The following is a 26,558-nucleotide window of genomic DNA, read 5'->3' on the forward strand; positions in this document are numbered from 1 at the left end:
TTGATACCCAAAGCTGCTGACTCTTGACCTCTCTCATGCCCTCATCACTAGTGTCTCCTTCTCCACCATTCACAAAGTTAATTTCATAATCATAATAATCTGCATTTGATATCACACCCAATACGTCACTGTGGCGTCTGAGTCTGTGAATTTTGTGGGCGAAACGCAGCAGCCAGTCTCCCTCCCTCCCTCCCTCCTTTCGTCCTTCCTTCCTCACATTCGGTCTCTGATCACAGGACCCCTTTGCTTCTCGTCCGCAACATTGCCGACTCTACCCCCATCTCTGCCTCTGTCTCACCAAAACATGTATTTAGGAAAGGCAATATATCAGTTTTGTGATTCCTTTAATTCTTTTCATATTGGGTTTGGAGGAAATACAGATCGGTTGATCAGACAGAGAGAATATTAGGAATAATCCACATTCACCACTTATCACCTTCACCATTTGTCGATGGCTTTGCCAGGTTTGAGGGACATGTTTTCCAAGTGCTCCGGGTACTACGCTGTGTGAGGATAGTACCCAGTTGTTGAGATACTGTTGAGACGTCTCAAAGCGCTTCACAGAAAATATTGTGAAGTGAATTGACTGCATATTTTGTGGGCAAAATGCAGCAGCCAATTGGACACAGCCAAGTCTCACAAACAGTGGTAGATTGAGTAACCAATTTTTTTGGAGGGATTATTAGCCGCCGAAAAATGATCTGCCAATCGACTGACAACCGGGGTTCCTATTCACAATTAGGTAAACAGAGTGGAATAAGGAAACTTGTCCAACATTTTGCTCTGCCCGGGAATCAAACCCAGGTTCTCTCGCTTATGTGGCGAGCGCACTACTAATATAGATTTAGAAACAAAGTCATGATTGTCATAGGATTTTATTTCTTACAGAAGACTAGCCCCTTTTGAGCTACACTACTTTTTAATACTGTTTAATACATTTGAATGGGAAATACAGAAGTTGAGTAATATAATTTTTTAAAAAAAAGAATATACTTCTCTCATTAATTTTGAGTAAACCTCCCAGGTTGGAAACATCCTTTACTTTGTGAGCAGGTCTTGAGATATTGTACCACCGATGATTACATTACAAATGGGTTATAACGCGGATGTCCTGAATCGTCAACAGAGAGAAAGAAAGTGTCTCTTTATAAGATTAAAAAACTACTTGCAATTATAATAATAAATCTTGCATTTGATATAGAGCCTTATCATGTCTTTGAGACGTCTCAAAGCGCTTCACAGAATATACTGTAAAGTGGAATTGACTGTATATTTTGGGCGAAGTGCGGCAGCCGACACAAACAGTCGTGGGTTGAGTGAGCAAATTGTTATTTTTTATTATTAACAGTATTTATTTTTTGAAGGGATTATAATCCTCGGAAAAAGCAATTTGCCAATCGAATAACAACTGCGTTACTACTTACTGCTAAATAAACAAGCATGTGGAAATTTGCCTAAAATTTCTCCCTGCCTGGGAATCGAACCCAGGTCCTCTCGATTGCGAGGCGAATGCTCTAACCAATATGCTGCTGGACTCCAAATATTTGACGAATAAAGTTGTAAATACTCACATTTATAAATATTTTTCCTTGTTTATTTTTTCTCATTTCCTTCTGGTATTTCTGCTTTAGGGAGAGGCTGATGACCAGTGTGCACACCACCATTAGTATGAACACAGTAAAGGCTGAGGACACTGCCATTATAATGGCGTCCTCTTTCTTCCCGTACATATTACAGTATTTGCCCGAAAACCACCAACCATTGCCCGCTGGGCACCTATAAAGGAAGATGTGATAACACATTAGGCCTTGCGCCACATTCCCAATGTCAGGTCAGTGCCTTGGGTGTGAAAGCCGCTATATAACTAAATTACAGTCTAAGCTGATGCTCCAATCCAGCGCTGGTGAAGGGTGGGGTGGGGGGGGTTACTGGGACGTTAAACCGAGGTCCCATCTGTCTGTTCAGGTGGATGGTAGAGATCCCGCGGGGCTATTGGAAAAGAGAAGGGAGTTTCTCTCTCTCTCCCGGTGTCCTGGAATTGTTATTATTGATAATAAATACAAATTATGTCGTTGATATAGTAATAGCTTCATAGCACTCGCTGTCTAAAATGATGGTTGAATCAGAGAGTGTAGTTCCATTCAAGAGGAAGCTAGACCTTCACATGAGGGAGAGGGGAATTTCCTGCAGCTGAACATTGGCAAGATGTAATCTTTGGCTCCCGTCAACGTGTTCTCTCCTGCAAGTTGAACTTCTCAACCTCCCCTGGACTCTCCCTCAGACTCCCCAAACCCGTGCGCCACGTCGGCGTCAGCTTCGATTCCCAGCTTTCCTTTCCTCCCACATTTGTTCCCGGAACAGGACCACTTTATTCCCCCTACATTGCCCGTCTCCATCCAAACCTCACACCCACAGCAGCCGAGACCCTCGTCCACACCTTCGTCACTTCTCGGCCGGACTATTCCCCGCTGTCTCCGCAGCAACACCACACACACAATACAACTAATTCAGATCTCCGCTCCCAGATTCTCACCCACACGAGGCTCCGTACCCCCATCACCCCAGTCCTTGCCAAGCTCTACTGGCTCCCAATTACTGAACAGATCAACTTTAAGATCTTGAGAAGAGGTTAGCGGGTAACATAACGGGGAATCCTAAAATATTTTACAAGCACATAAAGGAAAAAAGGTTAGTTAAAGGTAGGGTGGGGCCAATCAAAGGCAATGACGGCCATCTTGTTGTGGAGGCAGAGGGATGACTGATGTACTGAACGAGTACTTTGCATCTGTCTTCACAACGGAAATGGATGCCCCAAATGCCGCAGCATTGGTGAGAGGGCAGAGGACATAGATCAGATTACTATCGACAGAGAGGAAGTTCTGAAAAGATTGACTGGGCTCAAAATTGATAAGTCACCAGGACCAGAGGGGTTTCACCCAAGGTTGCTGTGGGAGATATGGGTTCAAATAGCGGAGGCTTTGGCCATTATATTTCAATCGTCATTGGACACAGGAGTAGTGCCAAGAGACTGGAGAGTGGCTAATGTTACCCCACTCTACAAAAAGGGGCAGAAAGACAAGCCCGGAAATTACAGGCCAGTCAGCCTAACTTCGGTCATAGGAAAACTACTGGAGACCATAATCCGGGACAGAATAAATCTCTACTTAGAGGAACACGAGGTAATTAGAGACCCCAACATGGATTTGTTAAAGGCAAATCTTGCCGAACAAATCTAATGGAATTTTTTGAAGAGGTGACTGCGAGGGTTGATGAGGGAAATGCGGTGGACATTATTTACATGGATTTTAAAAAGGCTTTTGACACAGTACCGCATAAGAGATTAATACAGAAATTAGAGGCCCACAGTATTAAGGGGACAGTAGCCGTTTGGATTATGAACTGACTGAGTGACAGAAAGCAGAGGGTGGTGTTAATGGGTGTTTCTCGCAATGGACGGAGGTGTGCAGCGGTGTCCCCCAGGGATCGGTATTGGGACCACTGCTCTTTCTAATATATATTAATGATCTGGACTTGGCCATAGGGAGCACTATTTCCAAGTTTGCAGATGATACAAAGTTAGGTTCACCTTAGAAGACACTGAAAACCTACCAATAATAGAGATGAACCAAGAAGAAAATGTTAGTGAGCAACTTGGAGGAATTAATATTAGTAAAGAAATGGTTTTCGGTAAATTATCAGATCTTAAAACTGATAAATCCCCTGGACCTGATGGCCTACATCCCAGGGTTTTAAAAGAGGTGGTTACTGCGACAGTGGATGGTTTGTCTTTGATCTTCCAAAATTCTCTGGATTCTGGACCGGTTCCCATTGATTGGAAGATTGCAATCGTAACACCACTATTTAAGAAGGGTGGGAGAGAGAAGATGGGGAACTATAGACCAGTTAGTCTGACATCAGTGGGAGGGAAAATTCTTGAGTCCTCAATTAAGGATGTCGTTATGGGATTCCTGGAAGACCATAACAAGATTAGGCAGTCAACATGGCTTTATAAAAGGGAAGTCACGCTTCACTAATCCTTTAGAGTGTTTTGAAGATGTATCTGCAGGTTAGAAGGGGGGAACCAGTAGATGTAGTATATTTAGATTTTAAAAAGGCATTTGACAAAGTGCCACACAAAAGGCTATTGCACAAGGTTAAGGCCCACGGGATTAATGGGAACATATTAACATGGATTGAAGAGGGGCTGACGGGTAGAAAACAGAGAGTAGGGATAAACGGGTCATTCTCGAAGTGGCAGGAGGTGACTAGTGGAGTGCCACAAGGATCAGTGTTTGGGCCTCAGCTATTTACAATTTACATCAATGATCCAGATGAGGACATTGACTGTAACGTATCTAAATTCACAGATGACACTAAACTCGGTGGGAGAGTGAGCTCTGAGGATGATGCAAAAAGATTGCAGCGGGATATAGATAGGCGAGGGGAGTGGGCGAGTAGGTGGCAGATGGAATTTAATGTGGGCACGTGTGAAGTTATTCACCTCGGTAGGTAGAAAAAATAGAAGAACAGATTATTTTCTAGAGGGGGAGAAATTAGATCTTCTGGAACTTCCATCTCCCAGTGCCTTCGCCGCTTCCTCCCTTTCCTCCTTCAAGGCCGGTCTCAAGACCTTTCTCTTCGACCTTCAGCCTTCAGCTCCCCTCTCGACTCTCTACCCCCTCCTCACTCCCTCCCTCCCCTCACCTCACCCTGACCATTTCCCCCTCCTCGCCCCCTCCCTCCCCTCACCTCACCCTGACCATTTCCCCCCTCCTCGCCCCCTCCCTTCCCTCCCTCACCCTGACCATTTCCCCCCTGCTCGGGTCCCGACCCAACTTCCAGCGCCTTGGGACATCCTCCCAACGTGAAAGGCGCTCTATAAATGCAATCTTGTTGTTGTTGTAGATAGAGTACAGAGGGATTTGGGTGTCCTTGTACACCAGTCTCAAAAAGTTAGTTTGCAGGTGCAGCAGAAACTAAGAAGGCGAACGGCAGTTAGCGTTCATTGCAAAAGGTTTAGAATATAAGAGTAGGGAAGTCTTGCTGCAACTGTATAGGGCTTTGGTGAGACCGCACCGAGAGTATTGTGTGCAGTTTTGGTTTCCTTATTTCAAAAAGGACACACTTGCCCTCGAGGGGGTGCAGCGTAGATTCACTCGGTTAGTTCCTGGGATGAGGGGACTGACCTATGAGGATAGGCTGAATAAACTAGGGCTGTATTCTCCAGAGTACAGAAAAATTAGGGGAGATCTTATTGAAACATATAAGATTATTAAAGGGCTGATAAAGTAGACACAGAGGGACTGTTTCCCCGGTGGGAGAATCTATAACCGGGGGTCACAGTCTGAAAATTAAGGGTCAGCCTTTTAGAACAGAGTTGAGGAAACATTTCTTCACTCAGAGGGCAGTGACTTTATGGAATCCACTCCCCCAGAAGGCTGTAGATGTCAGTCAGTACTTGAACATCTTCAAGGCTGAGACTGAGAGATTTGTAAAAAACAGAGGGATTAGAGGATATGGGGACAGGGCAGGTAATTAGAGTTAGGTCTGAAGATCAGCCATGATCTTATCGAATGGCGGGGCACAGGCTCGAGGGGCTGAATGGCCGACTCCTGCTCCTAATTCTTATGTTCTTAGGTCGGGTAGTAAATAGTGAGGAGGACTGTAACCGACTGCAGACAGACATACACAGAATGGTGGAATGGGCTGACATGTGGCAGATGGGTTTCAATGTGGATAAGTGTGAGGTGATACACGTAGATAGGAAGAATGATAGGAGGCAAAATAGACTTGGAGCTCAATCTTAAGGGGGTGAACGTACAGAGAGATCTGGGCATTCAAGTAAGCGAATCATTAAAGGTATCGGGACAGGTAGATAGGGCAGTAAAAAGGCATTTGGTGTACTGAGCTTTATTAGTAGGGCACAGAGTATAAGAGTAGGGGTTATGGTTAATCTGTACAAAACACTGGTTAGGCCTCAGCTGGAGTACTGCGTCCAGTTCTGGGCCCATTACCTCAGGAAGGACATTAAGGCACTGGAAAGGGTACAGAGGAGATTCACGAGAATGATACCAGGAATGGGGAACCTTAGCTATGAGGACAGTGGAGAAGTTAGGACTTTTCCCATTAGAGCAGAGAAGGTTACGCGGGGACCTGATAGAGGTCTTCAAGATCATGAAAGGTTTCGACAGGCGAGATAGGGAAAGCTGTTTCCGCTGGTAGGTGTGTCTGTGACCCGCGGTCACAGTCTGAAGATATCACCAAAAGAAGCAGAGGGGAGGTTAGAAGAAATGTTTTCACTCAGCGAGTTGTTGGGATTTGGAATGATCCGCCCGAAAGGGCAGTGAAGTCCGATTCCATAACAGCTTTTAAGAGAGAACTGGACAGGTTTCGGGGAAGACGGGTTTGTGGGGTTATGGGGAGAAAGCTGGTGATTGGGGTCAGTGAAAGTGACGCTCTGTCAAAGAGCCGCACAGACTCGATGGGCCGAATGGCCTCCTTCTGTGCCATAACATTCTATGAATCTATGAATCCTCTAGTTTTCAAATCCCTTCAGGCCCTCACACCTCCCTCCCTCCCTCTCCAACGTGCTCAACCCCACTCCACCATCTGCTGCCTTCGCTTGGCTGGCTCCGGCCTTCTGTTCGTCCATCGCCCCATTCGCTCCACCATTGACGGCTGTGCTTTCAGTCACTAAGCCCTGAAGCTCTGTAACTCTCTCCCTCAATTCCTCCGCCTTGCCCCCTCCCTCCCCACTTTCAAATCTCCCCAAAAGACCTTCCTTTTTGATCGTGTTTAAGGTCACCTGCCCCCTCCCTCTCCCCCTGGCTGGGGTTCAGACTCTGCCACTATTAAGAGCTCCAGGACGTTACCCTGTGTGAACGGTGATATACAAATGCAAGTTGTTGTTTGTTGTTGTTGAGACGTTTCAAAGCGCTTCACAGAATATACTGTAAAGTGGATTGACTGTATATTTTGTGGGCGAAATGTGGCAGTCAATTATACACAGCAGTGTCCCACAAACAGCCGTGGATTGAGTGACCAAATTATTAGCATTATTAAACCTTTATTATGTGACCTTTATTAAACCAAATTATTTGGTTTAATAAAGGACAGTCAACATGGATTTGTTATAGGGAGATTGTGTCTGACAAACCTAACAGTTTTTGGTGAGGAGGATAGCACCAGCCTCCAAGAGGACTTAGACAGATTGGTCAAATGGGCAGAAACGTGGCAGATGAGGTTTAATGTGGAGAAATGTGAAGTGATGCATTTTGGTAGGAAGAATGAGGAGAGGCAATATAAGCTGATGGTACAATCTTAAAGGGGGCAAATGAACAGAGAGACCTGGGGGTCCACATCAGCAAATCTCTGAAGGTGGCCGGACAGGTAATAAAGCTGTTAAAAAAGCATCCGGGATACTCGGCTTTATAAATAGGCCATAGAGTACACAAGTCAGGAGGTAATGATGAATATTTATAAAGTGTTGGTTAGGCCTCAGTTGGAGACTGTGTTCAGTTCTGGGCACCGCACCTTAGGAAAGATGTGAGGGCATTGGAGAGGGTGCAAAGGAGGTTTACCCGATGGTACCAGTAATGAAGGACCTTAGTTATGAGGAGAGGTTAGTGAAACGAGGATTATTCTCCCCAGAACAGAGAAGATTCAGAGGGGATTTAATAGAGGTTTTCAAGATCATGAGAGGATTTGACAGGTTGAACCGGAAAACTGTTCCCACTGTCATGTGGGTCAGTAACCCGAGGACACCGATTTAAGATAGTTGTTAAAAGAAACAGAGGGAAGGTTAGGAAACATGTTTTCACCAGCGAGCTGTTGGGATCTGGAATGCATTACCTGAAAGGGTAGTGGAAGCCGATTGAATAACAACTTTTAAGAGAGAAGTAGACGGGTATTTGGAGAGGACAGGATTGCAGGGCTATGGGAGAAAGAGGGCCGGTGGGATTGAGTTGGAAGCTCTTTTAGGAGCCGGCGGGGACATGATGGGCCGAATGGCCTCTTTCTGTGCTGTATGATTCTATGATTGTATTAATTATTAATTACTGCTAGATTACACTCTGCTGGAAAGGTGTATTTAATCCCCCTCCACCGCCAGTAACTCTTCCAGTCAAAATCCAGGTAGCATTTTCCTGTATTACCGGTTTACCAAACGGTGAAACAGAATATTTGAAGTTATGAATAAAGTACAATACCTGCAAACAGGTTTCCCATTTGCCACAATGCAGACACCACCGTTCTGACATTCAAAATCAACGCACAACACAGAAACATTTGGTTTGGAGCCTGGAGGCACGGTGGGTGTAGGTGGTGAGGGTTTGGATTGATATGTTAAAAGGTGCGATATGTCTGAAAGAGAAAAGCTCTATTAACATAACATAACATAACATGTAGGAGCAGGAGGAGGCCATTCGGCCCTTCGAGCCTTCCCGGCCATTCAATCATGGCTGATCTTCTAAACTAACTCCAGCTAATAACCTGACGCTGCCTTACCCCCATATCCCATAATCCCTTTTGCAATAAGAAATCTATCTATCTCAGTCTTGAATATGTTCAAGGACTGAGCGTCAACAGCCCTTTGGGGTAGTGAGTTCCATACATTCACCGCCCTTTGAGTGAAGAAGTTCTTCCTCGACTCCCTGTGAAAAGGCTGACTTGTGATAATAATAATAATTATTATTAATAATTAATAATAATCTTTGCATTTGATATAACGCCTTATCATGTCTTTGAGACGTCTCAAGGCGCTGTTGATGTAACATGTGTCAGTGGGGAAATTGAGAATGGTTGGCATGTTTGGGTGTTCCCTAAATACAGGTATCAGCTTTAACACCTACTCACACGGTTAGGTTATCACATCACAATCAGTCAAAATTTTACCCACAGGAATGGAAAACACAAAATCTCGTCATAGATTCCACGTGAATTGGATGTGACTGTTTCAGCTGGTTATACCCCACACTCTGGGGTCCTCAAGCCTTGGCTCTTGCCAACCTGCGCCTAATATGGAATTATGTAGGCAGGATGAGTCCCTCCAGGGAGAGAGAGATAGAGAGAGAGAGAGTGCATTCCATTCCAACAATCTCTCTCTGGGATTTCTATGCGTAATTGGAATGCATAGAATTCTCAGTTTGGTTTGGAGATTCTTAAGCAACTGATGGGTTTCCGAATGTGTCAGACACTTGGCTGACCCCCAAAAATATACTAAACATAAATATAAAATTGTACCTTCCCAGGTTAAAAGGAAAAAAACATTGCCTTCCTTAATAAAGTCTCTGCTTCTCAGTCTCTGGTGGGATATGTACATCGATGACCCTTTTCCTTCCCCAATGCGATATTCAATGCCATCAGGGCCCTTTATCCGTGTTCCTACTTTATCCGGTCTATCCCATCTCGCGAATGTTTGATTACCTGCAGAGAAGCCAGATAACAATGAATGTGAGTAATAATAATAATAATCCTTGCATTTGATGTAGTTTGATATATCACATTTTTGAGACCTCTCAAAGCGCTTCACAGAATACATTGTAAAATGACTTGACTGTGAATTTTGTGGGCAATTGCACACAGCAGTGCCCCACACACAGCCGTGGGGCGAGTGGGCAATATTATTTGGAGGATTGTTGTCCAGGACACCGGGAGAGAGAGAGAAACTCCCTTCTCTTTTCCAATAGCCCCGCGGGATCTTTACCATCCACCTGAACAGGCAGACGGGACCTCGGTTTAACGTCTCCTCCCAAGGACGGCACCTCCCACAGTGCAACCCCTCCCCCCCCCAGCGCTGTATTGGGGCATCAGCTTAGACTGTGTGATTCCAAGTCCTGACGTGAGATTTGACCCCACTCAGAGGTAAGAATGCTACCACTGAGCCAAGTTAACACATACTAGTCCTGTAGAATAGAGGTTAGCGCAGAGGACCCAGGTTTGATTCCTGGTCAGGATGAAACCTTGACCAAGGTTCCTTACTCCACAAGCCTGTTTACCCAGCAGGAGCAGGAACTCAGTTGTTAGTCAATTGCTGTTTACTTTCCGGAAGTAATAATCCCTTCAAAAAAAATTGGACTCAATCCACGACTGTTTGTGGGACACCCTGTGGACAATTGGCTGCCACTTTTCGCCCACAAAATACACAGTCAATTCACTTGACGTTAATTCTTACTCTGCAGTCACTAATCCAAGCAACTCTATATAAGTTACACGGTTCTTTGAGATTTTATCCATCTGGTCAACTGACCATTATACTCCCATAATTCACACTTGTTTTTCACTCACTTTGCCCTGGAGCAAGTGTTCCTTGAGATTCTAGCATTTTCTGTTACTCTTACTCTGCAGTAACTAATCCTTCTCTTTCTAATACTTGATATTAGATGAATTAATATTCTATATGCTCCCTCTTGGGGATGTCATCCGTAGACATGGGGTACATTTCCACATGTACGCGGACGACACCCAACTCTATTTTTTCACCTCTCTGCCTGTCAGGGGCTGGAAGAGCGCAAACTTCCTTCAGCTGAACGTTGACAAGACGGAAGCCACACTCTTCAGCTCTCGTCAACGTCTAAAATCTCATGGTCCTCACCTCCTCCACCCACCCGGCCTCCCACTTAAACTCTCCGAACCCGTACGCAACCCTGGCGTCAGGTCGAAACCCCAATTATCCTTCTTCCCCCACATCCGGTCCCTCACCAGCACCACTTTCTTCCACCTCCGATGCATCGCCCGTCTCCGCCAATACCTCTCCCCAAAAGCCGCTGAAACCCTGGTCCGTGTCACCTCTCGGCTGCACTACTCTAACGCCCTCCTCACTGGTCTCCCCTCCACCACCATCCATACACTCCAAATCATTCAGAACTCTGCGCCCACATTCTCACCCGCACCAAACCCCTCTCCCCGATCCCCCCAGTCCTGGCCCTCCCCCCACCCCAAACCCCTCTCCCGATCCCCCCAGTCCTGGCCCTCACCCCCACCCCCAAACCCTTCTCCCCGATCCCCCAGTCCTGGCCCTCACCCCCACCCCCCACCCCCAAACCCTAATCCCCCCAGTCCTGGCCCTCCCCCCCACCCCCAAACCCCACTCCCTGATCCCCCCAGTCCTGGCCCTCCCCCCACCTCCAAACCCCACTCCCCGATCCCCCAGTCCTGGCCCTCCCCCCCACCCCCAAACCCCTCTCCCCGATCCCCCAGTCCTGGCCCTCCCCCCACCCCCAACCCCTCTCCCCGATCCCCCCAGTCCTGGCCTCCCCCCACCCCAAACCCCTCTCCCCATCCCCCCAGTCCTGGCCCTCCCCCCACCCCCAAACCCCACTCCCCGATCCCCCAGTCCTGGCCCTCCCCCCACCCCCAAACCCCTATCCCCCCAGTCCTGGCCCTCCCCCCCCACCCCAAACCCCACTCCCGATCCCCCCAGTCCTGGCCCTCCCCCCCACCCCAAACCCTCTCCCCGATCCCCCAGTCCTGGCCCTCCCCCCCACCCCCAAACCCCTCCCCGATCCCCCAGTCCTGGCCCTCCCCCCCCCCCAAACCCCTCTCCCGATCCCCCCATCCTGGCCCTCCCCCCCACCCCAAACCCCTCTCCCCGATCCCCCCAGTCCTGGCCCTCCCCCCCACCCCAAACCCCTCTCCCCGATCCCCCAGTCCTGGCCCTCCCCCCACCCCCAAACCCCTCTCCCCGATCCCCCCAGTCCTGTCCAGACTGCACCGGCTCCTGTCCCAGAGAGGATCCACTTCAAGATCCTCACCTCGTGTTCAAGTCCCTGCACTCCTCTGCCCCCCCCGACCTCTCTGACCTCCTCTCCCCTCACAACAGTACCCGTTGCCTTCGTTCCTCCGGGTCTGACCTCCTCCTCGTCCCCCAAGGCCTCCGCTCCCCCCTCACGGCTGTGCCTTCAGCCACTACCCCCCGAGGCTCTGGAACTCCCTTCCTCACTCCCTTCCCCTCGTCCCCTCTCTTCCTATTTTCAGGTCTCGGCTGAAGATCTTTCTTTGCGACGGCGCCTTTGGTCACCTTCCCCCCCCCACCCCCTCCCTGGCTCCTCCCCATCCCCAAGGCTCCTCCCCCTCCCTCAGGCTCCTCCCAAGCTCCTCCCCACCCTTGGCTCCTCCCCCTGGTTCCTTCCCTTGGCTCCTCCCCCTCCCCTGGCCCCTCCCCCTGGCTCGGTCCTGGGATCCATTACTGTGAAGCTCTGCAATGCCGTCCGGAGTGGGGGGCACTATATACGTCCAAGTTGTTGTTGTTGTTGATATAATCTCACCCTCTTTGCCACATATCCCTGACCTAACAAAACTATTCACCTCTTGAAAATCTGATTTCACTCCTAAATGGCTTTGCTCTAATTTTAAGATTAAGCCCCTTTTTCTGTAATGCTGTAGCTCAGTGTTTAGAGCTCTCACCTCACAAGTGAGAGGACCTGGGCTTGATTCCTGGGCAGGGCAAAATGTTGGGCAAGTATCTTTACTCCACGTGCCTCTGTTTACCAGCAGTAAGTAGGAACCCGGTTGTTAGTCGATTAGCAGATTAATTTTCCGGGTGTAATAATCCCTTCCAAAAAAATAATAATTTGGCCACTCAATCCACGGCTGTTTGTGGGACGCTGCTGTGCGCAATTGGCTGCCACGTTTCGCCCACAAAATATACAGTCAATTCACTTTACAGTATATTCTGTGAAGAGCTTTGAGACGTCTCAATGATGTGATAAGGCGTTGTATCAAATGCAGGGATTATTAATCGATGCAACGAGGTAATACAATACACAATTGACCTGTGTCTATGACATCCTCGGGATCCATAATAATGCTGCGTTGGTTAGACATACGGTGTCGGATATCTGGATGCTGGTCCATGAGAGATATGGTGACTTGCTTCCAAGGACAAGGCCATTGCAGGCTGTTATCGTAAAGTCCGCTGATTAGAAACAGAAAGACAGAGAGGTGATACGGGATATGCTTTGTACCGTTCACAAACAGCACAATTTGAAAAGCATATCCATCGCTGGAGTAATATTTGGGACTAAAGATTCTTCCGTCTTTCCCTGAGGGGCTCGTTCTCAATAGTCTGTTGAAATCTGTGATGTGCCACATGTGGGTGGGGCACTTGGTTTCTGACAGGTTCACATTGTCGATGGAGATGCCTCCGCTCGAATTGTTGCTGCCTTTCACTCCTTCGAAGACGATGCGGAATGGTCTGGTGGCGTTCAGGCTGATGTGGTGAAGCTGCCAAAAGCCGAACTCTGTGCCTGGAAAGGTAAAAATAATAATTAATAATCGTCCTTGCATTTCTCTGACCTGTTTGCTCCCCACTCCACTGCCCGCTGCCTCCGATCGGCTGGCTCCAGCCTCCTGCTTGTCCCTCATCCCCTCCACCAACGGCGTTAGTGCTTTATATAAATCGGGCTGGGACGTTACTCTGTGTGACGAAAGCTATATAAGTGCAAGTTGTTGCTGTTGTTGCTTTCAGCTACTACACCCCGAAGCTTTGCAGGCTTTTCCCTCTATTGAATGATGACTGAAGACCTTCCTCAGCAAAATGCACAATAATACATCACTTCAAAAAAAAAATTGGCTACTCAATCCACGACTGTTTGTGGGACGCTGCTGTGTGCAATTGGTTGCCGTGTTTCACCCATAAAATACACAGTCAATTCACTTTGTGGTATATTCTGTGAAGCGCTTTGAGACATGTGAACGACGTGATAAGGTGCTGTATTAAATGCAAGGATTATTATTGTTATTATTATTATTACCTCTCCTTCCCCATCTTTAGGTCCCACCTGAAGACCTTCCTCTTCGACCGTGCGCACAGTCACCTCCCCCTCCCCTCCCCCCAGCTCAGCATCGTGCTCTGCCATTGTCAAGTGCTGTGAGACACTACCCTGCATGAGGGGCACTGTGTAAGTGCAAGTTGTTGTTGTTGTTCATTGACATACCTCCAATAGTTTGGACGTTTGTTGAGTTAACACGTCTGTTAATCTTGTCATATATTTTGACCCAAACGTTCAGCTGATCCTCTTCACTCCCATTTTTGTAATAGTAGAATTGCAAGCACTGAAATGTTCTCTTCGGGAGATATGTCCTGGTTTTCAAAAAGCCTCGATCTCCTATGTTCCCTGTGCTGGTGTCGAAATACATGAAGTTGCCAAAACCTGTACATATTAAACATAGTATTATAATAATAATATTCCTTTTGATATAGCGCCTTATTAAGTCATTGACACGAATCAAAGCGCTTCCACGGAATATACTGTAAAGTAACTTCACTGTGTATTTTTGTGGGTGAAACGCGGCAACCAATTGCACACAGCAGTGTCCCACAAACAGTCGTGGATTGAGTGACCAAATTATTATTACTTTTATTTATTTATTTATTTTTGAAGGGATTATTTTTCCCGGTAAAGCGATCCACCAATCGACTGAACACCGGGGTTTCTACTTCCTGTTAGGTAGACAGAGGTGTGTGGCTTAGGGAAACTTGCCCAAGGATTCCTCCGCCTGAGAATGGAACCTGGGTCCTCTCGCTTGTGAGGCGAGCTACTGGACTCCACGTTTTAAGATATGAGACTGCAGGAAAAAACCGCAAGTGCAGTGTCTAGTTTTGAAAGCGGTTGACAGCAGGGCGATATACCTTACCGTTACACTTGTTCCCTTTGTTGTAGTTGGTCTCACGTCTGATGTGACGCCAAGCAATGACACTGCTGAGCTGTGAACCATGCTGCAAATGTTTGGCTCTTCAAAATCACAACTGTCTAAAAAGGTGAGCGAAGAGGCTGACAGAAACACAAAGGAAGAGCTTGGTTTGGAGACTTGTAAAAATGCTGATGGATTTCCACATGTGTCAGACGCCCGGCTGGGCAAAGGAACAGCAAGAGAAAAGGTGGACATCATTCAACTTTCAACTTCACCGCAAAATAATCTTCTGTTTGGATTTAAGATTGGGTTCTTACTCCCCTGCCTTGTCCTGTGAACCCTAACTTTGGTTGGGTTACAGTTTCTTTTCATGTTGGCCACTTCAGTGAGGGACTTCATGCATCAGCCTCAATAGTGAGTTGGTGAGCGTCTTATCATGCCATTGAGACGTTTCAAAGCGCTTCACAGAATATATTGTAAAGTAGATTGACTGTGTTTTGTGGGTGAAACATGGCAGTCAATTACACCCAGGAGTGTCACACAAACAGTCCTGGATTGATAGACCAAATTATTATTATTTTAATAAATTGCATGTATGTATGTATGTATGGCAATCTGTGTGGTTTTAGCTGGTTAGACTGTGTAATATCCTTTGAGACGTCTTTCATCTATATAAATGTTAACCCTGCAAGCCAGGTAGGATGGTCCTAGCTGGACAAGCAGCAGGAAAGCTGGCCAGACAGTGATATCAATGGCAAGCTCTGTGGGTTTAGCTGGTTAGACTCCAGCAGTTACCCCAACACAAACTCTGGGGTCCCCCCAAGCCTTGGGGAAATCTCAGTTGGGTTTGGAGACTCTTAAACAAGTGATGGGTTTCGGACACCCTGCTGACCAAAAGAAAATCTTCCTTCCTTTCCTTGCTCCTACCCTTCCCATGACCATGGTTCTACTCAGATAGCTGTAACTTACTGCAGTTGTACAGTTGATTGACTTTCTGAACATCCTGATCACTGAGTTCCATGCGTTGCCCGATCAACATGTTGAATTCCGGGATTTTGGTGAGTATGGTGAGGTTATTGTCTTTGGAATATGCGGTGCCACCATAATGCATCACAGACATGTAGTCATACGGTACGTTCAGCTTAGACATAAGTGTTGCACTGAATTTGTTGAAATTATGGACTTTGTCTGAAATGGATGTTAGCAACTGATTACTGACATACATGAATAGTACTGGGACAATAATAATAATCATACTTGCATTTGATACAGCGCCTTTTCACGTCTTTAAAACATCTCAAAGCGCTTCACAGGATACACTTTAAAGTGAATTGACGGTGTATTTTGTGGGCGAAACGTGGCAGCCAATTGCGCACAGCAGCGTCCCATACACAGTCATGGATTGAGTGGCCAATTTATTATTATTATTTTATTTTGAAGGGATTATTACCCCCGGAAAAGTGATCCGCCAATCGACTAACAACTTACTTGCTTGGTAAATAGAGCCGTGTGAGTAAGGAATCTTACCGAGAGCTTCACCCTGCCTGGGAATCAAACCTGGGTCCTCTCGCCGGCAAGGTAAGTGCTCTAACCCTACAGGACACTACAGTATCGGTTCTTATCAGTTACTCCTTGAGCTAGTAATGGCCAGAAACGTTGTCCTGTTGATGATTGGTGGTGAGGTGCCAGCACAACAAGAACAATTTGGATTTATATAGTGTCCTCATGCAGGATAGCATTCCATAGCGCTTGAACAGCCAATTGAGCTCAAAGGATTGAGCTCCTGGCAACAGCTATGAACCCTGTGTTGGTTGGAGTCGGTATTGCAGCACTTCCCACCCAAGGAGTATGACCTGCCCTCACACAGAGCCCCTGGTCACAAGGCTCATGCTACAGAGGCCATCCCATCACCTGACCTGTTCAGGGGTGTGAAGACAGGTTTCACCCGAAGGCTACTGGAAATCTGGAACTCTTCCCCACCCTCAGAGGCTGTGGATTATGGCTGGATCCATTCAATTTTTCAAGACTGAGGTGGGCAGATGTTTGTTAGTTCAGGGGATCAAGGGATATGGGGCAAAGGTGGGTAAATATAGTTGAGATGCAGATCAGCCATAGAATGGTGAAACAGGCTCGAGGGGCTGAATGACCTCCTCTTGTTCCTATGTTCAGGTCCCTATTGTCCTTTGCTAATTTGTGTCCGAGAAGGGTTTGGGGGGAAGAGAAGGGGAGGGGTTATTCTCCGAGGACAACCCTCGTTCCCTAAATGGAACATATTCGGGGAATTTGGCTAATGGGGGTGAGCAGGCCTGACCTCGCTCAATAAACAAAAGTAAAGCGCTCCGAGACTCTACATAGGGCATTATATAAATGCAAGTTATTATCGTTTTTCTAATATGATAATCCTTGAACATGGAGTCCTACAGTGTAGTAGTTAGAGAATTCGCCTCACAAGTGAGAGGTCCTGGATTGATTCCCCAGCAGGGCAAAATGTTGGGCAAGTTTCCTTACTCCACACACCTCTGTTTACAGCAGTAAGTAGGGATCCCGGTTTTTAGTCAATTGTGGCTCACTTTTCTGGGGTAATATTCCTTCAAAATAAAAACATGTGGTCACTCAATCCACTACTGTTTGTAGGACACTGGCTATGCAATTGGCTGCCACATTTTGTCCACACAATGCAGTCAATTCACATTACAATATATTCTGTGAAGCACTTTGAGACATGTCACACGATGTGATGAGGTGCTATATCAAATGCAAGGATTATTATTTGATATAGCGCCTTATGACATCATTGAAGCTTCTCAAAAGGGCTTATAATAATCCTTGCATTTGATATAGCACCTTATCAGTTTTCAAGACATCTCAAAGCGCTTCACAGAATTTACTGTAAAGTGAATTCACTGCATATTTTGTGGGCGAAATTCAGCAGCCCAATTGGACACCAGCATCGTCCCACAAACCAAATGACAAAATTAGAGGACATGGATAGGAAACAGTTGTATTCTCTCTACCTGTGATCAGGGCTCCACTGTCTCCTTGTCCTCCTGGATCTCTCTGCCGCATTTGACACAGTCAACCACGCCATCCTCCTCTATCAGCTCTCCTCCCTCATCTACCTGAGTGGGATCGAGTCCTACTTAACCAACTGCCTCCATTTCATCTCAGCAAATGGTTTCTCCTTGTGCCCCCGCCCAGTCACCTGTGTGGTGCCCCAGGGCTTGGCCTCTTCTTTTCCTTATCTATAAGCTCCCTCTGGGCGATGTCACCCTTAGACACGGGATAAACGTCCACATGTATGCGGATGACACACAAATCTGCTTTGCCTCCTCCAGCACCAATTCCAGGTCTGCCAATGTTCTATCAGTTTGTCTGGTAGACATCAGGGCCTGGATGAGTGTAAACTTCCTGCAGCTGAATATGGACAAAACGGAAGCCTCCTCAACCTAACTGGGCTCTCCCTCACACTCACCAAATCAGTGTGCAATCAAGGCATCCAGTTTGACCCCCAACTGTCCTTCCTCCTCCACATCCGGTCCCTGACCAGGAGGCCTTCCTCCACCTCCACCACATTGCCCACCTCCGACCGTACCTTACCCCCATATGCAGCCGAAACCCTCTTGCATGTGTTTGTCACCTCCCCCTGGATTACTGCAACCCCCTCCTCGCCGGTCTCCTCAGCTCCACTATTCACAAGATCATCTAATTCAGACTCTGCCGCCCACACACTGACCTGAACCAAACTCCATCCCCACATCTCATCCGCTCTGGCCCAGGCTCCACTGGCTCCCCATCACCCAACACATCCACTTCAAGATGCTCTCACTCTCGTGTTCAAATCCCTTCACTCCCTGGCACTCCCCACCTCTCCACCCTCACTCCCACCCTCACCCCCACCTCTCCGACCCCTCACTCCCCACCTCTCTGACCCCCTCACTCCCCACCTCTCCGACCCTCTCACTCCCCATCTCTCCGGCCCCCTCACTCCCCACCTCTCCGACCCTCTCACTCCCCATCTCTCCGGGCCCCTTACTCCCCACCTCTCGAACCCCTCACTCCCCACCTCTCCGAACCCCTTGCTCCCACCTCTCAGACTCCTCGCTCCCCACCTCCGACCCCTCACTCCCACCTCTCCGACCCCCTCACTCCCCACGTCTCCGACCCCCTCACTCCCCACCTCTCCGACCCCCTCAATCCCCACCTCTCCGACCCCCTTACTCTCCACCTCTCCGACCCCCTCAGTCCCCACCTCTCCGACTCCCTCACTCCCCAATCCACCACCAGATGCCTCCACTCGACTGGCACCAGCTCCTGCTCGTCCCTCACACCTTCTGCCCCACCATCAGAGGTCGCACTTTCCAATGCCTTGTGACGTCCTCCCAACGTGAAAGAAGCTATATACAAATGTAATTTTGTTGTTGTTTCAGCCACGACATCCCGAACTCTGGAACACTCTCCTCCGCCTTGCCCCTCTCTTCCCTTTCTCTTTGACCTTCTCTTCAATCGTGCTGATGGTCACCTTCGCTCCTCCCCCCACTCCCAGCTCGGAGTCAGCCTCTGCCACTGTTAAGCGCTCTGAGACACTACCCTGCGTGCAGTGCACAATATAAGTGCAAGTTGTTGTTGTAATATATAATCATAGACAGTAAAAAGTTCTAATGTGAAACCTCCTGTTTACCAGTTTGAATTTGATCCCAAATGACTGTGATGTAGTCGTCACGATCATCTCTGGATTGCTCGTGAATCATTCCCAGGAAATGAAGGATCTCGTGCTCTACGATGCCAATCTCGTTACAGCTCAGCTGAAGTGACACATTCTGTTTCCCTCTTTGTTGGTTGCCAATGAAGGACCAGCACCTGCAGAACAATATACAACAACAACAACTTTATATAATAATAATAAACCTTGCATTTGACATTGTGTCCTTCATGCAGAGGAGCGTCCCAGAACACTGAATATATAATATATAATATAATAAATGCACAAGATGCTGAGGAGAAGCAGTGAGAACTAGGAGAAGGCTTACCCATCACTATCTTGAAATGAGATGTAGTTTCTCTCTCCTGCCCAAGGTTTAAAATCAATGCAGGTTTTCAGACGGTACTGTTCAAAAGCTTTCATGATAAGACCTTTGATACCCAGTTCTTTAGGAACAAAAAAGAGTTCAGTTCAGGAGAATGGACTGCAATTTGTATTGATTGATTGATTGATTGATTGGTTGGTTTGCCGGGTGTCTGACACATGTGGAAACCCATCACTGTGCTCAATAGTAATAGGAGCCAGGGGGAGGTGACCAAAGGAGCGGTCGGAAAAAAAGGTCTTCAGTAGGGACCTGAAAATAGGGGACGAGGCGAAGGGAGTGAGGAAGGGAGTTCCAGAGCCTCGGGCACAGTGGCTCAAGGCACGGTCGCCGAGGGTGGAGCGGAGGACTTGGGGGACGAGGAGAAGGCCAGACCCGGAGGAACAAAGGCAACGGGTACTGTTGTGAGGAGAGAAGAGGTCAAAGAGGTCGGGGGGTGCAGACGAGTGGATGGATTTGAATACGAGGGTGAGGATCTTGAAGTGGATCCTCTCTGGGACAAGAGCCGGTGCAGTCTGGCCAGGACTGGGGGATCGGGGAGAGGGGTTGGGGTGGGGGGGAGGGCCAGGACTGGGGGGATCGGGGAGTGGAGTTTGGTGCGGGTGAGAATGCGGGCGGCAAAGTTTTGAATGATTTGTATTTTATGGATGGTGGTGGATGGGAGACCGGCGAGGGGGCGTTAGGGTAGTCCAGCTGAGAGGTGACAAAGACCTCACAATCACCGATAAAGCCATCTCAGATCACTATTTAATTTCCCTTAACTGCCCAACTCTCTCCCCACCGCCACCCAACCGACCTCCATCTCCTACCGCCTATGGAAAATAATCTCTCCTCACTCCCTCTCCGCTGCCCTGAAATCGTTTGAACTCCTCCCCCTCTGGCCTACCTCCCGCAATGATATATCCTTCTCGCTCACTCTCCTCCACAATTCCCACTCCACCACTCTGGATGCCCTTGCCCCTCTCACCTCCCGAACCATCTCCTACTCACAAACCTCACCCTGGTACACCTCTGCTCACTCAAGGGTCAGGTGTGTGCCACTGAACCCACCTGGCTCAAGTCTGATCTAACGGTCCACCAGCAGATCTGGCTGGACCACATAAACACTACTGCACCGCCCTTGACTCCGCTAAATCGTCTGTCTATTTCAAGGTAATCCTGAAGGCCAAGGACAACCCCAGGCTTCTCCTCTCCACTACCAACCGGCTCCTCCGTCTACCCTCTCACGCCTCGCCCATTCTTTCCTCCAACTCTAACTGCGAGGAGATGCTGGATTTGCTTGAGACCAAAATTGAGGGATCCGTTCAGCTGCCTCCCCTCTCCCAACTGCCGCCCCCTCCCATCTCTCCTTCACACTCCAGCCAATACCCATCCCTCCCTCCACACCTTCGAACTTGTCTCCCCCTCCTCTCGCACTACCACTATAACCCGCATGAAGCCCACTACCTGCTCCCTCGACCCCATCCTTACCCCTCTCCTTACCTCCCAGCTCCACCTCCTCTGCCCCTTTACTCTCAGACCTCATCAACCTCTCTGTCCATTCTCACCTCCCCTAAAAATAGCTGTTATCAATCCTATCCGAAAAATACCTTCCCTGGACCCATCCCTGCTCACAAACTATCCCCCCATCTCCATCCTCCCTTTCCTTTCCAAGGTCCTTGAAAAAGTTGTTGCTTCCCAGCTTCGCTCCTTCCTCTCCTGCCACTCCCTTCATGAACCCCTCCAATTGGGTTTCCTGCCCTCGGCACAGAAACAGCCATGGTCAAGGTAACAAATGACATTCTGTCCATCTGTGACCAGGGCTCCCTCTGCCTCCTCATCCTCCTCGACCTCTCATCTGCCTTCGACCCTGTGGACCATTCTTGTGTGGTGTTCCTCAGGGCTCTGACCTTGGTTCCCTCCTTTTCAACCTGTACATGCTCCCTCTTGGTGATATCATCTGTAGATGTGGGGTCAACTTTCACATGTATGCGGATGACACCCAACTTTACGTGTCTGCCTCCACCCTCGATCCCAGGACCCACTGCTGTCCTGACACCATCAGACATCAAGTCCTGGATGAGAGCTAATTTTCTACAGTTGAACATCAAAAGACCGAGGCTCCTGATTGATTCCCGTCCACCCTCCAGGCACTGGCAGCATCAGCATCCATGGATGCACACACCACCTCATTAAGCCAGTCAGGAACTTAGGCATCTTGTTCGACCCTCAACTGTTCTTTCTCCCCTACATCCATGCTATGACCCGCTCTGCCTCTCCAACCTCCACAACATTGCCTGACTCCCCCACTGCCTCACTCCTCAGGCCACCATAACCCTCATTTACGCTTTCATTACAACCAGGCTTGACTATGCCAACTATGCTTGTCGGCCTCCCTAACTCGTCCTGCCACAAGTTGCAAATCATCCAGAACTCTGCAGCCCATGTCCTCTCCTACACCAGGCTTTGTAACCCCATCACCTCCTCCCTCGCCCGACTCCACTGGTTCCCCATCCCTCAGAGGATCGCGTTCAAAATTCTCATCCTCACCTTCAAGGCCCTCCATGGTCTTGCCCCTCCTACTTCTCTGACTTGCTAACCCCTTATCAACCTACCTACTCTCACCGCCCTGCTCCATGTCCCCCGCCCAGCTCACCCACCTTCGGCGGTCGGGCCTTCATGTCCGTTACCCCCACCGCACGGATTCTAATTCCTGACTGTTCAGCACCTTTGGACCTTCTCCTGATCAAATTTTGTATTGTATGTAAACCAGTTAAAAAGCTATTGTACTTTGGTATATCCGTGATGTACTTTGGGAAGTTCTCCCGACATGAAAGGTGTCATAACAAATGTAAAGATAATTATTATTTCTAATTCTCTAAAATAAATTAGAGTTAGGTTGGCAGACTCAGACTGATAATAATAATAATATCTTGTATTTGATATTGCACATTATCATGTCTTCGAGACGTCCCAAAGCCTTTACAGGATACGCTGTAAAGTGAATTGATTGTGTATTTTGTTGGCGAAATGAAGCAGCCAATTGCACAAACACAGCGTCCCACAAACAGTCGTGGATTGAGGACCAAATTTTTTTTGGGCGAGAGATTATTACCCCTGGAAACCGATCTGCCAATCGACTAACAACCAGGTTCCTACATACTGCTAAGTAAATAGAGGTGTGTGGGGTAAGAAACTTGCCTAAGGTTTCGCCCTGCCCGGGACTCAAACCCAGATCCTCTCGCTTGTGAGGGAGCACACTAACCAACCAGCAGAACTCCACAAAAGATGTTAAAACCAACCTGCTTATGCCCATAGCAATATTCACCTAGATTATTCTCCATGTAGTATGGGATGGTCTTTGGCCACAGGCCAAACCCAACCTTCCTTCTGTGGGATGCCTGGAATCAGAAGCAACACTAGCCAAGTCAGGGCTGCCCACAGTCGATATATGCACCATAATAGCCACGATAGGGTGAACATTGTTACATGTAATGTATGAATTAAAGTAAATTCCTGATAACCTGTCACCCCAAGGGAAGAGGACTCAGTGATGAGTTAGGCCTTTATATAAAAACATAAATAAATGTGGCTGGGATATTGACAGCAATGAAGACTTAAGCCAGGGTTATCCAGTTTTGATGAGCATGAACGCACATACAAAACACACCATTGGTGGCCCACTGACCTCCTGGTTAAAGCCAGATGTAATCGTGGCTAATTTTGTAGAACTCTCGTCTCTGGTTCAGAAGATGTTGGTTCAAGCCCCATCTGGGCTCATAGTGGTGCAACTGGTGGCCTGTGGGCCACATCCGGCCCAGGGGGGATGGTTTCTGGCACTCTCCTCGCAAGCGAGAGGACCTGGGTTCAATTCCCAAGCAACAACAACAACTTGGATTTACATAGCGCCCTCCACGCTGGACGATGTCTCAGAGCGCTTTACAGTAATGGATCCCGGGACCGAGCCGGGGGGAGGGGGGGGAAAGGTGACCCAAGGCGCGGTTGAAGGTGACCCAAGAAGGATGAAACCTTGGGCAAGTTCCTTACTCCACATACCTCTGTTCACTTAGCAGTGAGTAGGAATCCGTTAGTCAATTGTCGGATTGCTTTTCCGGGGATAATAATAATTTGGTCACTCAATCCACGACTGTTTGTGGGACATTGCTGTGTACAATTTGCTGCTGTGTTTCACCCACAAAATATACATAATAAATTCAGTTGACAGTATATTCTGTGAAGCGCTTTGAGACGGCTCAACGACATGATAAAGAGCTATATCAAATGCAAGGATTATCATTATGTGTGACAGACTATAAAGTATAATGTAGGGAAGTGCCACCTCGGTAGCAAAAACAGTAGAGCGGTTATTTTTTAGAAGGGGAGAGATTGGAATGTGTTAGCGTCCAAAGGACTTGGGTGTCCTTGTACACCAATCACAGAAAGTTAGTCTGCAGGTGCCTCGAGCCATCAGGAAGGCGAACGGTATGTTAGCATTCATTATGAAAGGATTAGAGTATAAGAGTAGGGAAGTGTTGCTGCAACTGTATAGGGCCCTGGTGAGACCACACCTGGAATACTGTGTCCAGTTTTGCTCTCCTCATTTAAGGAAGGATGTCTTTGCCTTGGAGGGGGTGCAGCGTAGATTTACTAGGTTAGTACCAGGGATGAAGGGGATGAGTTACGAGGATAGGCTGACCAATTTGGGCCTATATTCTCTAGAATATAGAAGAATTAGAGGGGATCTTATAGAAACCTATAAGATCATCAAAGGCCATGATAGAGTAGATAGTGGGAGATTGTCCCCCGGTTGGAGAAACTAAAGCCGGGGTCACAACCTTAAAATCAGAGGACAGCCCTTTCGCACTGAGTTGAGGAAGAACTTCTTCATTCAAAGGGCAGTGAATGTATGGAACTCACTACCCCAAAGGGCTGTTGACGCTCAGTCCTCGAACATATTCAAGATGAGATAGATAGATTTCTTATTGCAAAAGGGATTAAGGGATATAGGGGTAAGGCAGCGTCAGGTTATCAGATGGAGTTAGATTAGAAGATCAGCCATGATTGAATGGCAGGGAAGGCTCGAAGGGCCGAATGGCCTCCTCCTGCTCCAACATGTTATGTTATAAAATTCATGGAATTCATTAACTGACCTTGTTAACTTTAATGTCGCCCTCTAGGAGATTCAGCCCCAGGTCTGCGGAGAAGAGGAACAACATTCAGAGTCCTGTAAAGGTTCAGTTGACACAGAAAGGATCTTGGCTGATGTTTCAATGTAGTGCTGGGGCAGTACTGCATTGTTGGAACCACCAACAAGATGTTAAACCGAGGTCCCGTCTGCCTGTTCAGGTGGATGGTAAAGATCCTGCGGGGCTATTGGAAAAGAGAAGGGAGTGTCTCTCTCTCTCCGGTGTCCTGGACAACAATCCCCAAATAATATTGTCCACTCGTTCCATGACTGCTATCCTCCTGGGGTGGGGGGGGGGGGGGGGGGGTGAGGTAATTGGGATCTCCTTGGAGCTGAACTGGCCCCAAGGTGACATGTTTGGCAACGGAATGTCAGTACCGGCCCCCCTCTCTGTGCCGGTCTCCAGTCCGGGTCCTGACCAGGAGGGACCGCAGTGTCCCGGGGCACTCACTGCTGATGGCAGCACAGCCCGGCCCGGCTCATCAGCAGGACCTGGAAGGGCCGACCAGTCACTGGGGGCCGGGAATCCTCCCCTCAGCTCCTGGTAACCCCACAGCCAAAGCCCTAACTAACGGGGAGGGGGGTCCTCGCTGGACAAGCAGCGGGAAAGCTGCCAGACAATGATTGTGGAGTCCTGTAGCTCAGTGGTTAGAGCACTCGCTTTGCAAGTGAGAGACTTGAGTTCAATCCCAGGCAGAGGGCCAAACCTCGGGCAAGTTTCCTTAAGCCACACAGAGCCTAATAATAATCCTCCAAAACCAAAACCAATAATAAATTGGTCATTTTCAATCTACGACTGTTTGTGGGACATTGCTGTGCGCAATTGGCTGCCGCGTTCGCCCACGAGTATACAGTGAATTCACTTTACAGTATATTCTGTGAAGCGCTTTGGGATGTCGAGAAGACGTGAAAAGCGTTCTATCAAATGCAAGGATTATTATTATTATATCAATGACCAAGCTGTGTGGGTTTAGCTGGTTAGACTCCAGCAGTTACCCCAACACACACTCTGGGGCCCCCCAAGCCTTTGCTCTTGCCAACCTGCTCCTAACACTGTTCCCATCCCCCTAAAACAGCTACAATCTCTCTGTGCTGAAAAACCCTTCCTTGGACCCATCCCTGCCTTTTAACCTCCGGCCCATCTCCAACCTCCCTTTTCTTTCGAAAGTCCTGGAAAGAGTTGTTGCTTCCCAGCCTGGCTCCTTCCTTTCCTACCACTCCTTTCACAAGCCTCTCCAATCGATTTTTCCGTGTTGCTCACATCATCGAAACTGCTCTGGTCAAGGTGATAAATGACATCCTTTCTATCTGTGACCAGGGCTCCCTCTGCCTCCTCGTGCTCCTCGATCTCTCTGCTTCCTTCAATACCATGGACCCACTCCATCCTCCCACCGGCTCTCCTCTCACCTCAACCTTCAAGGTTCTGTCCTTGAATGGTTCAGGGCTTAGCTCTCACACTGCCTCCAATTTATCTCCACCAACGGTTTCTTTTCCAGCCCCACGCAGTTTTGTGTGGTGTTCCTCAGGGCTCTGTCCTCAGTCCCCTCTTCTTCTACCTCTACATGCTCCCCCTTGGTGACATGATCCACAGACATGGAGTCAATTTCCACATGTATGTGGATGACACCCAACTCTATATCTCTGCCTCCACCTTGATTCCAGGACAGACTCCGTGTCTGACA

The 26,558-nt window shown here is 48.2% G+C and overlaps 1 protein-coding gene across 1 annotated transcript; it reads right to left on the minus strand.

The window, feature by feature from the left end:
* Positions 1–1,514: 1,514 nt before the first annotated feature.
* Positions 1,515–24,907, minus strand: LOC121848098 (meprin A subunit beta-like). The gene is made up of 12 exons (XM_042331725.1): positions 24,842–24,907; positions 23,020–23,092; positions 19,659–19,776; positions 19,310–19,488; positions 15,601–15,819; positions 14,713–14,771; positions 14,635–14,671; positions 13,935–14,150; positions 12,771–13,244; positions 9,241–9,423; positions 8,208–8,361; positions 1,515–1,776 (listed from the first exon to the last, which is right to left on the minus strand). The coding sequence occupies exons 1-12, from the start codon at positions 24,905–24,907 to the stop codon at positions 1,515–1,517; spliced, it is 2,040 nt and encodes a 679-aa protein (XP_042187659.1).
* Positions 24,908–26,558: the final 1,651 nt, after the last annotated feature.

This window comes from Callorhinchus milii, unplaced genomic scaffold (assembly GCF_018977255.1).
Source record: "Callorhinchus milii isolate IMCB2004 unplaced genomic scaffold, IMCB_Cmil_1.0 Scaffold2, whole genome shotgun sequence".
Taxonomy (NCBI): domain Eukaryota; kingdom Metazoa; phylum Chordata; class Chondrichthyes; order Chimaeriformes; family Callorhinchidae; genus Callorhinchus; species Callorhinchus milii.